The 16,071-nt window shown below is 42.1% G+C and overlaps 1 protein-coding gene across 8 annotated transcripts in view; it reads left to right on the top strand.

The window, feature by feature from the left end:
* Window positions 1-16,071, top strand: part of CDKL1 (cyclin dependent kinase like 1) — a 63,416-nt gene that overhangs the window by 23,695 nt on the left and 23,650 nt on the right. For all 8 annotated transcript variants that reach the window (XR_007133177.1, XR_007133176.1, XM_047767280.1 and 5 more), the window contains one exon: window positions 12,286-12,407. Coding sequence is in view for 6 of the 8 variants with exons in the window: in XM_047767280.1 (XP_047623236.1) it covers window positions 12,286-12,407 (122 nt within the window). In the remaining 2 variants the exon portion in view is untranslated. The remainder of the gene's footprint in view (window positions 1-12,285; window positions 12,408-16,071) is intronic.

Below are 16,071 nucleotides of genomic sequence, written 5' to 3'. Positions count from 1 at the left end.
TGTGACCTTCTCTATCTGTATTAAAATAACCATGACTTCATACTGATGCCTCCAACTCTAATCTCCAGGTTAGATCATGGAGTCTACTAGCCTCCTCTCCTTGCTTAGCTCTAAACTCCCGTCCTAACAGGGAGAACCTGGCTCCCATTGTCCAGCATTGATTTACTTCATTGTTCAATTTTAGGATGCATTTACAGCACTATTAGGATTGTTCATTCCTACTCCCATGGGAAACAACCTTATCAACTTGAGGACAGTGCTAATGTGTAGTTCCTTTTGATCTTAATCTTAGAGCCTCTACCCATAATTTCCAGACATACTTAGGCCAGCACTAGCCCTCACTTCAGTGGGGGTGGTTTCATTTGTAATACTGTTAGGTTGTTTTGTCACACTCCACATTTGCTCACCTCCTAAATAATTTTTTCATTTGCATACATTAGGTACACTCTCTGTGCTGTAAAGTTCTGTGTGTTTTGACGAATGCATAATGTCAGTATGCATTATCCCCATCATGGTATCACACAGAATAGTGTCACTGCCCTAAAAAATCCTGTTTACCTATTTAGCCCTCCCACATATCCTTTGAACTCCCAGCACCCACTGATCTTTTTACTGTCTCCATAGTTGTGCCTTTCCCAAGATGTTATATAATTGGAATCATATGGTGTTTAGTCTTTTCAGACTGGCTTCTTTTGCCTACAGTATACATTTGTTTCATACATGTCTTCATGGCTTGATAGCTTAATGATTTTTTTATCAGTAAGTGATATTCCATTTTATGGATGTAAGGCAATTTGTTTATCCGCTAACCTATAGGAAGACAATTTGTTTGCTTCCAGTTTTTGGCAGTTATAAATAAAGCTGTTACAAACATTTGTGTTCAGGTTTTAGGGCAAATATAAGTTTTCAGATCATTTGGGTAAATACCTAGGAGTGTGATTGCTGGATGTTATGGTACAACTGTGTTTAGCTTTGTGAGAAACTGCCAAACTATCTTCCAAAGTGGCTGTCCCATTTTGTGTTTCCACCATCAAGGAATGAGAGTTCCTGTTTTTCAGTATCATCACTAGCATTTGGAGTTGTCAGCTTTTTTAGAATTTAGCCATTCTAATCAGTGTGTGAAGGTATCTCATTGTTTTTGTAATTTGTGGTTCCCTAATGAAAAAAGATGTTGATCGTCTTTTCATATATTTATTTCCCATTTGCACATCTCCTTTGATGAGGTGTCTGCTCAGATCTTTTGCCCATGTTTTTTTTCTTGGTATGCTGTTTTGTTAAAAATTGCTAATAACTTTCCCCCAAAGTTGTAGTATTTTGTACTTTATCAGTCACGTGTGAGAAGATCCATTTCCATATTCCCTTGGCAGCACTGGATGTTACCAATTTTGAAATGTTTGCCTGTATGTTAGGGAAAAAGTCATATCGAGTTGTTCTAATTTGCCTTTCTCTTACTACTAGTGAGACTGAGTATCTTTTCATGTCTCTCGATCATTTATATTTCCTTTTCTGTGTATGTGTTACCTGTTTATATCTTTTGACCATTTTTTCCACTGGGTTGTATTTTTCTTCATAGTACATAAAGCTTCTTTGTAATATTAGGGCTGAAACTCTGTATTTTTCATTAACTTTAACAGTTATTTCCCTGCCAAATATTTGCCTTTCAACACTGTTTATATGTGTTTGTTTTGTTTTCTTGCCAAACCGACATTTTTTAAATTATGGTGAAATATACATAAACATAACATTTACCCTTTAAATCATTTGGAAGTGTACAAGTCAGTGGCATGAAGTGAATTCACATCAGTGTGCAGCCATCACCATTCATCTCCAGAACTTTTGTCACCTTCCCAACATTATTTTATTTATTTATTTATTTATTTATTTTGCTTTTTAGGGCTGCACCCACAGCATATGGAGGTTCCCAGGCTAGAGGTTGAATCTGAGCTATAGCTGCCGGCCTACGCCAGAGCCAAGCCAGATCCCAGCCATGTCTGCGACCTATACCACAGGTCATAGCAACGCCAGATCCTTAACTCACTGAACGAGGCCAGGGATCGAACCCGCAACCTCATGGTTCCTAGTCAGATTCGTTTCCACTGTGCCACGATGGTGAACTCCAATGTTATTTTATTTTTATGTGGCCAAACTTATCTATCTTGTCTTTTTCTTTCTGGATGTCGTGTAGTGTTTTTAGGATGCCTTCTCCCCAGGCTAAGGTCCTACAAATTTCTCCTAAATTTTTTCTAGTACTTATTTTATATTAAATGCTTTAATATATCTAAAATTTATTTTTGTATATGGAGTGATAAGGTATGGTTCTAATTTTCCTGATGAATAGACAGTTTCCCAGAATCATTAAATAAAGTACATTTTTTCAACTATATTGAAGTACAAGTTTTGTCATATGTTAATTTCCCTTAAATTCTAATTCTAGACTCGGTACTGCTTCTGTTTGTTTATTTCTCTGTCTGTAGTCTGCTGGGCTAATGATGATAATGATGATGATTATAGGTGCTTTATTGAAAATGTAACTGTCTGGTAAAGCAAGTTGCCCCAACTGGTTTTTTTCCTTGATGATTTAAAAGCAGTTATAGCACTGTATGAATGTAAAAGCCATTTTATCTAAGTAAAAAAACAAAAACAAAAAACTTTGGGGGTTCTGATTGAAATTGCACTATATCTACATATAATTTTTCAGAAGGAGTAATCTTTTATAATATTAATTCTTCACTGGTGTCATTTTATCAGGACCAAATTTGTCCTTCCAAAGTCCTTAAATGAGGTAAAGAGGAATTTAGAGCTTGCTTTCTGAATCAAAAGCAAAACTGGGGACTGCTACCATTGACTCAATTCAATGTAAATTGAATTGCATGATTTAGTAGAGAGCCTTCATCAGGGTGAGAAGAAAGAATGAGAGTAAATTTGAAGAACCTTGATTCTTTCTCCACCTCTTATTGTAAGCAAGCTCTAAACCTTGCTGGGTCTCAAGCCCTTGAGAGTGTTATAATAATGCTGACCTGGGAATCCTTGGGAAGTGCCAGGATTAATTATTACAAGGGAGAGGGGCATCACTTTTCTCCATTCTGAGTGAATGTTAACCAATAAAAGATTCTTGCAAAGGAACCTATGTAACTGAGACCAAGAGTCAAGCTCAGAAGTTGTAAAGGCTTGTGAAAAATGTTTTATCAAGGTAGCTCCCACATCCTAAACTTTAATCACTGTTCTTTTGTTATTTACCACAAATTAGTTTTTATTATTTATTTATTTTTGTCTTTTTAGGGCCACACCCGAGGCATATGGAGGTTCCCAGGCTAGGGGTCCAGAGCTGCAGCTGCAGGCCTATGCCACAGCCACCTGCCTATGCCACAGCCACAGCAATGCGGGATCCAAGCCTACACCATAGCTCACCACAACACCGGATCCTTAACCCACTGAGTGAGGCCAGGGATCGAACCTGCTTCCGCGTGGATACCAGTTGGGTTCGTTGACCACTGAGCCACTACGGGAACTCCAGCAAATTAGTTTTTAAAAGAATGTTTTTAAAAGGAAAATAGGATATGACCTTTGAGAAAATGGTCTGTTGTTTTTCTCTAAAGCACAGACAGGATAAATATCCCCCATTCTACCCACAAAGAACATAGACTATAGATTCCTTGACACTTGAGGGATAGGAGAGACCACAGATACAGTGGTCTGTACACTGGTCAGTCCAGAACTGCATGAGCACTAGGGTAGCAATATCATATCCAGTACCTAGAGGGGCCTGGCAGGTGTGGGAGAAATGACGGACTTCCATAAATGAATACATTTTTTCTTACTTGTCTTAAAACATGCAGTTATTTATATTGCTGGTCCATTTTCCCACTTTTGATAGAAACATGGGCTTATTAAATATCTCACTTTTAAACTTAAGAGAAAATTAATGGTGGAAGAGTGATATAGGATGGATAAACAACAAGGTCCTACTGTATGTAATACAAGGAACTATATTCAGTATCCTGTGATAAACAATAATGAAAAAGAATATGAATAACAATATATATATTTCAGATCAGAAAATGTTACTTTAAATCCCTGGGTACTGGAGTTCCCACTGTGGCTTAGCAGGTTAAGAACCCAACTGCAGTGGCTTGAGTCTCATTTATATGTATATATATAGGAGTTCCTGTTGTGGTTCAGTGGAAATGAACCCCACTAGTATTCATGAAGATTCAGGTTTGATCCCTAGCCCTGCTTAGTGGATTAAGGATCCGGCATTGCCATAAACTGTGGTGTAGGTTGCAGATGCAGCTCAGATCCCGCATTGTTGTGGCTGTGACATAGGCCAGCAGCTGCAGCTCCCGTTTGACCCCCTAGCCTGGGAACTTCCATATGCTGCACCTGAGGTCCTAAAAAAAAAAAAGAAAGAAAGAATGTGTGTGTGTGTAACTGAATCACTTTGCTGTAGAAAAAAGTTAACACAATTTCGTAAATCAGCTATACTTCGATAAAATTAAAAATAAATAAAAATTTTTAAATAGTGAAAGAATGATGGTAAAGGGCCACTTTCACTTGGCGTTAGTGTCAGGGAGTGGTCGGGTGTGGTGGGGACTGTGATGAAGTCAAGTATTCAGGCCTTATCTAGCGTGGACAGCTGCTTCTCAGCCTCAGCTCACCAGTGCCACGGAGATCACAGGCCCAGTATTGCTAGAGCAGCAGCATCTTTGAGAGAACTTGAAGACTCGGTAACAGGGTTTTGTTTTGTTTTGTTTCTTCTGGTCACACCCGCAGCATATGGAAGGTCCTGGGCCAGGGATTGAATCTGACCCACAGTTGTGACCTGTGCTACGGCTATGTCAACCCCAGATCCTTTAATCCACTGAGCTGGCTAGGAATCAAACCAGAGCCTCTGCAGTGACTCAAGCTGCCGCAGTCAGCTTCTTAACCCACTGAGCCACTGCAGGAACTCCAGTAATCGGGTTTTAAAGTAACGTTTTCTGATCTGAAATGTTGGCACATAGGTCAAAATTCTTCAAAATGCTAAGGTGAAACACTTGACCCTAGAGGATGTTGAGGCCTGAGCTTATCACAGTGGAGAGGTGGGCAGTGAGGAAGGCCTGATGACAATGTGGAGGAAGCTGCTTATGAAGCGTATGTACCGTCTCAGCTGTGTGGGTGGTGGTGGTGAGGGGGATGGACCGAGTAGAACTCAGGTTAAATTCATCAGGTAAAGATAGAGTTCTTTTTTTAATATCAGAGAAAACGCTTTACTTTGCAGCATGATAGGAAATAACCATATTCAAAACACAGAAAATAAAAAGGAGACCAAAATAAAATAGCAGCAGCAAAGTCAGGAATTTTATATAAGAGAAACTAAATCTGAGTCTGAGCCAGCCCAGGCTTCTAGATATAGAATAACTGAAGGATGGTGACTGGCCTGGGAAGAGGCACTGAGATCCAAGATTGGGCCAGCACTGGTCAGAATGCTGAGGAATAAGACCAGGCCTGATGGAGTTCCCTTGTGGAGCAGTAGGTTATGGATGTGGCATTGTCAATGCAGCGGCTTGGGTCGCTGCTTTGGCGTTGGTTCCCTCCCTGGCCTGGAAACCTCCATATGCCACTAGCATGGCCAGAAAAAAATTTTTAAAAGACCAGGGCTGGAAGCTTTGGCTTCACATACCCATAAACAGAAAGGAATTATAATGAAAAGAGCCCTGAAATACATCTTTGTAGTATATATGGCAATTTATTCTATCAAGACTACTTGTCTGTATAACAAACATGTTGAGTACACCTGTGAACAGTTTATCTGTCATGTTGCTTGGCTCTTCTCATCTAATTCCTCCCAATGCCAATAAAAGAGCCCATTCAGGATTGAGGTAGAAACACCCAAACTTTCCTGACAAAGAGTCTCCATATTGGAGCCATGATGTAGACTTCCAGGCTACTAGTTGCAAACTGGTTTCAGGACCGTAGGTTCCCTCGGAGTTCTGCCTCTGAAGTCAGGAGAGAGAGGGGTAAGGTGGATTGGAATGCTACGTCCACACCACCTGGCTCCTGCTCTCACCCATTGCACCGACACTGCTTCCAGCCAGGTCTCACGATCCCCCTTTAGGAAGCTCCTGCCCTCAGGCCCTTCTCAGTCTTCTGGCCACTTGAAGTTTCAGCAGCACAGTCATCACTTCCTCCTTCTGCAATGTCTCCATAGTGTCATACGCCCCCACCTCGAGCACCTTCTTCCCTTTCCCTTTCTCTGCTTCCTCCTCATCTACTGCATATCAGGGAGCTGGGGTTCCTCGGGACTCTTCTTTCTCACTCACTCATCTGGCCAACCCCTTCTATGCATGGCTTCACTTATACTCATGCCAGCTCCCCAGCTTTTATCTTCAGCTCACACTCCGGCCAACCTGCTGCCTCCACTTGGGTATCTCAGAGTCCCTGTCAACCCATGATGCCAAAACAGTAGTTCCTTCCCTCTAAAACCTGCCCCTCCCCTCAGTGATAGTACCACTATCCACCCATTTCGCAAACCTTTGGTCATTCTCAACACACCCCTCTCCTACATCCTTCATGTCCGGTCCATCAGCACATTCTCATTATTCTAATAACAGAGTCTATCTCTGAACAGCGTCTTTCTCCCCATCTCCTGCCTCTACTCTGGTCCAAGCTTTCAGCCATCAACAGACTCTTCATTGGTCTCCTCTCATCATATTGCCTCTTCTGAGCCATTCTGTATCCTGCCACCCACATGAGCTTTTAAAAAGCTGAATGGTCCGGTATCACATCTTTTAAATTTCCTCCCATAGCTTCCCATTGCACTTAGGATAAAGTGTAAATTTCTTAGCATGTTCTGCAAGGCCCTGTAGAACCTGCCTTCTGACTGTCTCACTGGCACTGGGTCCATGTGCTTGACCATTAAACCACACTCTCTCGCAGTTCCTTCAGTGACCTGAGTTCCCTCCTGCCTCAGATCCAGGCCTCTGCCAGTAAAGCTGCCATCCTTCTACCATCACCCCTGCCTTTGGTCTGGTCAGACCTTTCTCACTCTCCAGGACTCAGTTCAAGGTCACTAAGGACAGTTTCTCTAAGGCAGCCTAGTCCTTTGAATACGGAGGCCTCTGTATGGTGCTTCTTTGTTTTTTAATGCCTAAGTCCTCTATCCCCTTAACCAGTGCCTCTCTAGGGCTGAGCAGACACTCTGTAGATCTTTGTCAAATAAATGAACACAGCCAGGACAGGGACTAGCTTCCAACTATATGCTGCTCTGGAATGGTTTCAGGGCACCCAGAATCCTGGCAACCTAGACAGAGTTAATAATTTATTTTAAAATATTTACAATTTAATATCTGTAAGTCCTAATTAGAATAGTCTTAGTGATTGATTTTTCTAAATTAAAAATGTTATAAAAAGATACATGCACCCCAATGTTCCTTGAAGTATACAGCCAAGACATGAAAGCAACTAAATGTCCATTGACAGAGGATTAGAAAGGTGTGCTGCATATATATAATGGAATTTACTCTGCCATAAAAAAGAATGAAATAATGCTGTTTGCAACAACATGGATAGACCTAGAGATTATCATGCTAAGTGAAGTTAGAGAAAGACAAATATCATATGATATCACTTATGTATGGAGTCTAATAAAAATGATACAAAAGAACTTATTTATAAAAGATAAACACTCACAATTTTCAAAACAAAACTTACAGTTAGGAGTTTCCATTGTGGCACAGTGGAAACGAATCCGACTAGGAACCATGAGGTTGCAGGTTTGATCCCTGGCCTTGCTCAGCAGGTCAAGGATCAGGCATTGCTGTGAGCTATGGTGTAGGTCACAGACAAGGCTTGGATCTGGTGTTGCTGTTGCTGTGGCTGTGTCTGTGGCTGGCGGCTAGAGCTCCAATTAGATCTCTGGCCTGGGAACCTCCATATGCTGCAGGTGCGGCCCTAAAAAGACAAAAAGACAAAAAATAAAAATAAATAGAAAATAAACAAAAACTACGGTTAGCATAGTGGGGTGGGGGGGAGGAATTAGGAGGATGGGAATAACATATACACACTACTGTATAAAATAGATATTTCACCAGAACCTACTATTTGGCGCAGGGAAATCTACTCAATAGTTTATAATAACAGGAAAAAAGAATGGATATATGTATAATTGATTCACTTTGCTTTACATTTGGAACTAATACAATATTGCAAGTCAACTATACTCCAATAAAAATTTTTTTTAGATGTTGTAAAAATAGTTTGAGAAATAACTTTGCCATACAGCAGAAATGGCACAACATTGCAAATCAGCTATAATTAAAAAATACAAAAAATATGAAATTTTAAAAAAATAAAAAATAGTTTGAGAAATAAGTTATTAGCTTTTGCCACTATATAAAAGTTATCTTGCCATGGGGGAGGGGAGACACAGGTAGTTTAACTTGGCCATGTCTATTCAGACCTTTATGTTGTATTTCTGGGACCCTAGATAGTGCCCAGCTAGCTTCTTTAATGGCCACCTTCCTCAAGAGGCTCTGCCCTGGACCACACACCACCCTTGAGCCATGTACCCTTTATCTGGCTTTTTGTAACACTTATCACATCTGTAATTACTTGTTCAACATCTGTCTTCCCTCTGAGCTTCCAAGCACCCAGAGAATAGGGTCGACATGTGCTTTATTTTTTCTATATTCTTAGGACTAGCAGAGAGCCTTATACACATTAAGATAAACTTTTGTTGAATATAATGAATTGAGAAGTCATCCTAAATAGAATCGGGTTGAACCCCCAATAACAATATTAACAGTTAAGCTTCCTGGAGGGAATAATGTGTTCTGACACTGCTGCATGTGTGGTGAAGCTGTCACAGCAACCATGAGCTTCCTGCTCTCACAGATGGGAAAACTGAGGCCTTGAGATGTTAACTTATTCAGAGTTAGTAGGTTGTTCCTCAAGACCTTATTTATATTAGACAAAAATTGGAGAGAGTGTATATGTTAGTTGAGTAAATATCCTACAGTTACGAGAATATAGGTTTTCAAAAAGTGGGTAGTAACAGGAAGATGGGTATAATGTAATATTTATAGTCCCCCTTGGTTCAGTGGCTCCTGCCATGACAGTGCTCTTTACCTGCGTCATGGTACCCATGTTTGGTTCCACAGTTATGGCTCTTTTTGTTCATGGCAGGTGTGTCGGGGTGGATGGGGCAGGGGGAGCCAGACAGAGAAAGTGACATCTGGTGGGGAGAGCAGGAGTGTTTCAGAGAGAGGACTGGGTGAACAAGTCCTGGAGTGAGAGCGAGCGAGCGTGAGCCTTTGAGGAAGTGAGAGAAATTCAGTGTGTCTAGGGGGAAGTTAAAAGAGATGAGGCTGCAAGGTGAGCAGAGTTCAAGTTGAGAGGGGCTTTGGGCTTTATCCTGGGGCAACAGTGCCCCCGGTGGTCATTGCAGGGATGGATGTGACAAGTGGGAGCTGCCTGCCTTGGCATCAGAGATGGTCCAGGTATTTGTTTCAGTAGAATTGATACATTTGTACTCTTCCTTTAAAAAGTTGGCTGAAGATGTGAGGACTACGTATGGAGCATGAAAAATGAAAAGAATTTTAAGATTCACAGTCTGGGCCTACGAACAGTAATTTTTCGGAGTGTGAGAAAATCTCTGATTTCTATTAAGGGTTATAAAGCTGCTTTTTACCCCCTTTTAACTGGTTGTTTGCTTTCTGTTTGAGACATTTGAGCCAATGCAGTTCTTTGGTTTAAAAGAGTAACCATGGGAGTTCCCATCATGGCTCAGTGGTTAACGAACCCAACTAGTATCCATAAGGACATGGGCTCGATCCCTGGCCTCACTCAGTGGATTGGGTATCTGGCATTGCCATGAGCTGTGGTGTAGACCACAGACACAGCTCAGATCCCATGTTGCTGTGGCTGTGGTGTAGGCCGGCAGCTGCAGCTCCAATCCGACCCCTAGGCTGGGAATCTCCATATACCAAGGATGTGGCCCTAAAAAGACAAAAAATAAAAGATTAACCATGGAGTTCCCATTGTGGCTCAGCAGGTTAAGGACCCATGTTGTCTCTCTGAGAAAATGGATTTGATCCCTGGCCTCACTCAGTGGGTTGAGGATCCAGTGTTGCCGCAAGCTGCTCTGTAGGTCTCAGATGTGGCTTGGATCTGGTGTCGCCGTGACTGTGGTATAGACTGAAGATGCAGCTCTGATTCAACTCCTAACCCAGGAACTTCCATATACTTCAGGTGCAGCCTTAAAAAAGAAAAAAATAAAAGAGTAATCAATTTTGTCCTTCTACATCTGGAAAATGTTAGTTCAGGCCAAATGTTTGCAGGTATGGGAACATAAATGAGAAATCATTGTCTTTTTTAGTATTTCCCTTGCTGGCTGCTTTCTCTCCTCACTGTCCATACTAATGTGCTATATAGTGTGGAGCTCAATAACTTCAGTTTTCCTCCTTCAATCTTTTACCTTTTACGAAGTATCTCTTTGCCTGTGATTAATGCCTCTGTCTATATATTGAATTATCTGGAGAATTCTGCACACACAAAAAATAGATGGCCCCTGCCTAAGACCAATTCAGGATCCTTGAGGGTGGGGCCTCAGAAGTTTCCCTGGTGATTCTAATACAGGGTTAGCTATTACTACATTACCAAAGCTCCCCAAACTTAGTAGCTTGAAAAAGATTTTTCTTCCTTCCTTCCGTCTTCTTTTCTTTTCTTTCTGAGGGCTGCACCTGCAGCACATGGAAGTTCCCAGGCTAGGGGTCAAATCAGAGCTACAGCTGCCGGCCTGCACCACAGCCACAGCAACACTAGATCCAAGCTGTGACTGTGACCTATACCACAGCTCATGGCAATGCCGATCCTTAACCCACTGAGCAAGGCAAGGGACCAAACCCACATCCTCATGGATTCTACTCGGGTTCATAACCAGCTGAGCTACAATGGGAACTCCCAGAATGATTTCTTACTTGTCACAGTGTGGCTTGGCTGAGAGCTCCTTCGACGGGTCTTCCCTGGGTTCACTCATGTAGCTGAATTAGGAGGGGGGTCAGCAGGGGACATCTCAGCTAGGACTCCTGGGCTCCTCTCTCCTTGTGGTATTTCCTCCTGGACTTCTTCAGGGCTGAATCTGGTGGGTCTTATGATTTGCTTTGACCACTAGAATGAGGGAGAAGTTATGTCTCCTGATTTCTGAGACTAGGCCCCTTGCAGCTTCCTCTTCTGCTCTCTCAGACCCTGGCCCAGAGGCCTTCACGCCCTGAAGAAAGTTAACAGTTTTTGACTCTCTTCACAGTAGTTTGTCTAGTTGTAGCATTTCCAGTAGAATTATGGACAGAAGGGGCCAGAACACTAAGTACAAGATTTATCTCTGCCAATACCAACAGTCATTCCTGCCTGTTTTTTCCCCTTCGGGCACATCAGATTGGAGAGCGTTCCTCATTTTTCTGTTTTAAGATGTTTCATCAGTCTAGGAAACCCGATTAACTCATTCATTCAAAAAAATTATCAAATGCCTATTATGTGCAATGCCCTACGCTGGGGTACAACATTATTTGGAATAAACAAGACAACACAGACCCTGATGTCTGTCGTGGTTCTTATATTCTTTGGAATGAATCTATTATATCTGTTGACAGCAGAGGACATTAAATAATCAGTAGAATGATTACTTAGTAGTTTTGAAGGATTCTGAAGAGTCCATACTTCATGGAGGCTATAAGGGACACTGAACCAATCTGAGGAGATTGGGGAGATCTCTTTAGGAAGGGACATTTGATTTAAGCCTTAAATGGCGAGTTCGTATTAACTGAAAACTACCCCCCTCTTTTTTTTTTTTTTTTTTTTCAGGGCTGAATCTGTGGCATATGGAAGTTCCCATGCTAGGGGTCAAATTGGAGCTGCAGCTGCACCACAGCCACAGCAATGCCAGATGCCAGTGGCATCTGCGACCTACACTGCAGCTTGCAGCAACACCAGATCCTTAACCCACTGAGCAAGGCCAGGGATAGAACCTGGATCCTCATGGTTCCTAGTCGGGTTTGTTTCTGCTGAGCCACAATGGGAACTTCCTGCCTCCCCCACCCTTTTTCATTTTCCTTTTTTTCCCCAGCCTTCTCATAGCTCTTATTTTTCACTTAGAAGCTGCTAAGAGACTGCTCATCAAAAGACTGTTTACAGCCTCCTTCAATCCAAGACAAAATTTTTCTAAAGAACAAACAGCTTTCTTTTATTGGGCCCAAATTAGGGAAAGCTGTCTTTCCCAACTCAAATTTAGCACCCTGCTGTCTGTATTTTCAGCAACTCAAGCATCCCAACCTTGTCAACCTCATTGAAGTCTTCAGGAGAAAGAAGAAGCTTCACCTGGTGTTTGAGTACTGTGACCACACTGTGCTCCACGAGCTGGACAGACATCAAAGAGGGTGAGTGCTCCACCCCTTATGCACAAAACGCAGCCAATAATCCCAGGGTCTGCAAGGGAAAATGAGCAACGACCCGTTTCCAGATTGGGCAAGGACAGCCAGTGTCTGCAATATTGTACTCTGCCGCTGAGAGATTACCAAAAATGGTGGGAGAGAGATCGTGACTAATTGTTTCCGAGAAGAAAGTAGCAGCTCCATTATTAGGTTAAACTTGATTTCTTTGGTACATTATCTCTGATGGATGCTCTCTCGGTCTCTAAGAAAGAAAAGGAAGGATATTTATTCCGGGCCTGACTAGGGAATTCCAAGCCTGTCTAGAGAAGCATAAGGACTTGGAGATTGAAAGGACGCGTTCAAAGACAGTGGCTAGTAGGAAGTTTAAGGCAGAAACAAACGTGATGTGTTATCTGAAGCAATCCAGGTATCAGGTCTGCTGTGTGGGTCAGGACTTCTATGGTTACGAGTGACAAAAAGGAATGTGTAGTGATGAAAAGGAATGCGGTGGTGGCTGTGAATGGCATGGTGGGTCTGGAGGCTCTGCTGGTCTTACAACATCTGTAGCATAGGCAACACCTTTGTGTGCAGCAGAGGGAGGCTTGATGAGACAGAGCCTTTGAAAAGAAAGGGAGGGATCCCTTCCTCTGAAGGTAGCTTCTTGCCATGGTGAGCAGAATGCAGGATGGATTTTGGCTCCCACCCACTCCTCAGCTGGATCTTTAAGGCAGAGCACCTTAGGTAGTTATTGTCTCTCAACTCTTTCTCTATGTTGGCTTCATTCTGCCTTGCAGGTGAGTTTCCCTTATAAGGTGGATATTAGAGGGTATTTGTGTGTGTGCTATGAGATGCAAAGAGTTAGAAAAGGAAAACTAGGATATAGAAGGCATTGCCACAGGCTTTTATCAACTGTGCAGCCATTCTAGAAGAAAGGAAGTTCTATAAGAAGGTAGTATCTGCATATAATGTCCAGTAGAAGACTGATTGGCTCAGCTCAGGTGTTGAAACTATCCCTGTGCCAGAGGGAGAGGGTAGAATGATTAGGAGGGCTTGGGAGATATAATTCAAAGTGGGTCAATCAAAGAAGACTTCATGGAGGAGGTGGCCTTCTACTTGCAAGGAGAGGAGACTTCAGAGAAGTCAAGCAAGGAAGGATATCCCATCTTCTCCTTTTGCTGGGTACGTGGGAGCCCAGCTTTGGCTGGGGACAGTATGCAGAGTGCATTGTAGATCAGAGCTATGGAAGGGCGCCCCATGGTATTTTACATTCACACTCCAGGGGCTGAGGCCGAGGCTCTTTCAACAAGGCTTTCAAGTCTTGGCTGAGAGCTAGCTCTGCCATGTGGTGGTGGTTATATATGATCTGCCGTGACCAGCAGGCAGATGGGATTAAAGTGGCTCGTGGTTTGTCAGTGACCTTGGCACAGGCTCTTCTTGTTAATTTACACAGCAAGAGAGAGCCAAGGGAACAGATACCTCTCTTCCTTCAGAAAGTCATTGATACGGAGAAATTATGTGTTCAAGGGGAAATAACACTTAGTATGTTGATATTTTGCTTTTTGACACCTTGCAAGCAACACTTCAATTGAACCTACTAGTGTAACTTACTCGTGGCTCTGTGGAACTAGGGAGGTGTCACAGGGAGTCTGGTTAAATTATGTTAGATTGAGTCACCTAGAAACACTGATTTATTGGGGGTTGAAAGCAATCAGTGTCAGTTGGGAGTCAGTTCTTTTTTAGCATATAATTTAAGTAGAAGAAAAAGAGAGAAGGAGTGATTACAGTCTTGGAAGCAGATTTTTTTGTAACTCCACTGGATAAAATCTGTTAGATGTTCCAGAAAATGCTTTAATATGGAGGTGGGTTAGAGAAGGAAAAGACCAGCAGACACGTGTGTGGTCAAGTACAAACAACTTCATTTCCAAATGACAACGTGCCATGGTTTGTCAAATATAAAACTGACTCAAGGGACACTAGTGAATGAGCAAGTTTGAAAAATAAGATTCTAAGCCAGATCATCTCCATTTGTCATGAAATATAAGAATTTTTGTTTGTTTTAAAAATAAACTTTCCACTATACTCTTTGGCAATTCTCTGATTTATTTTAAATGCTGGTTCAAAAATTTTCTTGTCATCATTAAGGAGTAAAGGTCATGAAACTCTCTCAACCAAAGATTTGAAAGGAGCTCACATTTTTTTTTTTCATTTTAAAATATTTTGATTAAAAGTTTCTAAAAGCTCACAGTTTCCATTGTGGCACAGTGGAAACCAATCCAACTAGGAACCATGAGGCTACAGGTTCGATCCCTGGCCTCACTCAGTGGGTTAAGAATCCAGCATTGCTGTGAGATGTGGTGTAGGTTGCAGACACAGCTCAGATCCCGTGTTGCTGTGGCTGTGGTGTAGGCTGGCAGCTATAGTTCCAATTCGACCCTTAGCCTGGAAACTTCCATATGCCGTGAGCGTGGCCCTAAAAAGCAAAAAAAAAAAAAAAAAAAAAAAATTCTAAAAGCTAATATTGTCAAAGGAAATTGCCAGTACACTGTTACTCAGAGGGCAGTGGGTCTACTTCTAATAATTTACCAGGAGAAAATAAAGGCGTAAATTCAGCCAAACACAATACTTTACCTGTTTTTCCCTGTGCAGATTCCATTACCACCAGTTTCGCCTCCGATTCTCATATAGTTTGTTCAAAGACTGTCTGGTGGGTAAAGGGCATTACTACAAGATTTCGATCTCTGACAATGGAATTACAGAACTTTTTACAAAACCCTAAAAATCTCTTTTTTATTTTTTATTTTGTCTTTTCAGGGCCTCACCTGTGGCACATGGAGGTTCCCAGACTAGGTGTCTAATCAGACCTGTAGCTACACCAAAGCCACAACACCACCAGATCCAAGCCACACCTGTGGCCTACACCACAGCTCAGGCAATGCCAGATCTTTAACCCACTGAGCAAGGCCAGGGATCGAACCCGTAGCCTCATGGTTCCTAGTTGGATTCGTTTCTGCTGCACCATGACGGGAACTCCAAAAAATCTCTTTATTATTATTATTATTATTATTATTTTATCTCTTTTTAAAAAGTGATATATTCGAGTTCCTGTTGTGGCTCAGCTGGTTAAGCACCCAACATAATGTCTGGGAGGATTGGGTTTGACCCCTGGCCTTGCTCAGTGGGTTAAGAATCCATTATTGCTGCAAGCAGCAGCATAGGTCCCGGGTGCAGCTCGGATCTGCTATTGTCCTGGCTGTGGCATAGATTCCACTGCTAGCCAGGGAACTGCTGTATGCTGCAGGTGAGGCCATAAAAAGAAAAAGAAAAATATATTGTTTGTTGTAAAAATGTTTCAAACAACGCAGAAACATATAGAATAAATAAAATTAAGGAGTTCCCATTGTATGGCTCAGTGGTAAGAAACCTAACTAGTATCCATGAAGATGGGGTTTCGATCCCTGGCCTCACTCAGTGGATAGGGGATCTGGTGTTGCCGTGAGCTATGATGTAGGTCACAGACTCAGTTCTGATCTGGTATTGCTGTGGCTGTGGTGTAGCCCAGCAGCTGCAGCTCCCATTTGACCCCTAGCCTGGGAAATTCCATATGCCCTGGGTGCGGCCCTAAAAAACAAAAATAAAAAATTAAGTTTGAGAAATTGTTTTCTATGCATAT

Source organism: Phacochoerus africanus, chromosome 2 (genome assembly GCF_016906955.1).
Source record: "Phacochoerus africanus isolate WHEZ1 chromosome 2, ROS_Pafr_v1, whole genome shotgun sequence".
In the NCBI taxonomy this organism is placed as follows: Eukaryota; Metazoa; Chordata; class Mammalia; order Artiodactyla; family Suidae; genus Phacochoerus; species Phacochoerus africanus.
The sequence above is the reverse complement of the archived record's forward strand: the minus strand, read 5'-3'. Positions and strand labels throughout refer to the sequence as shown.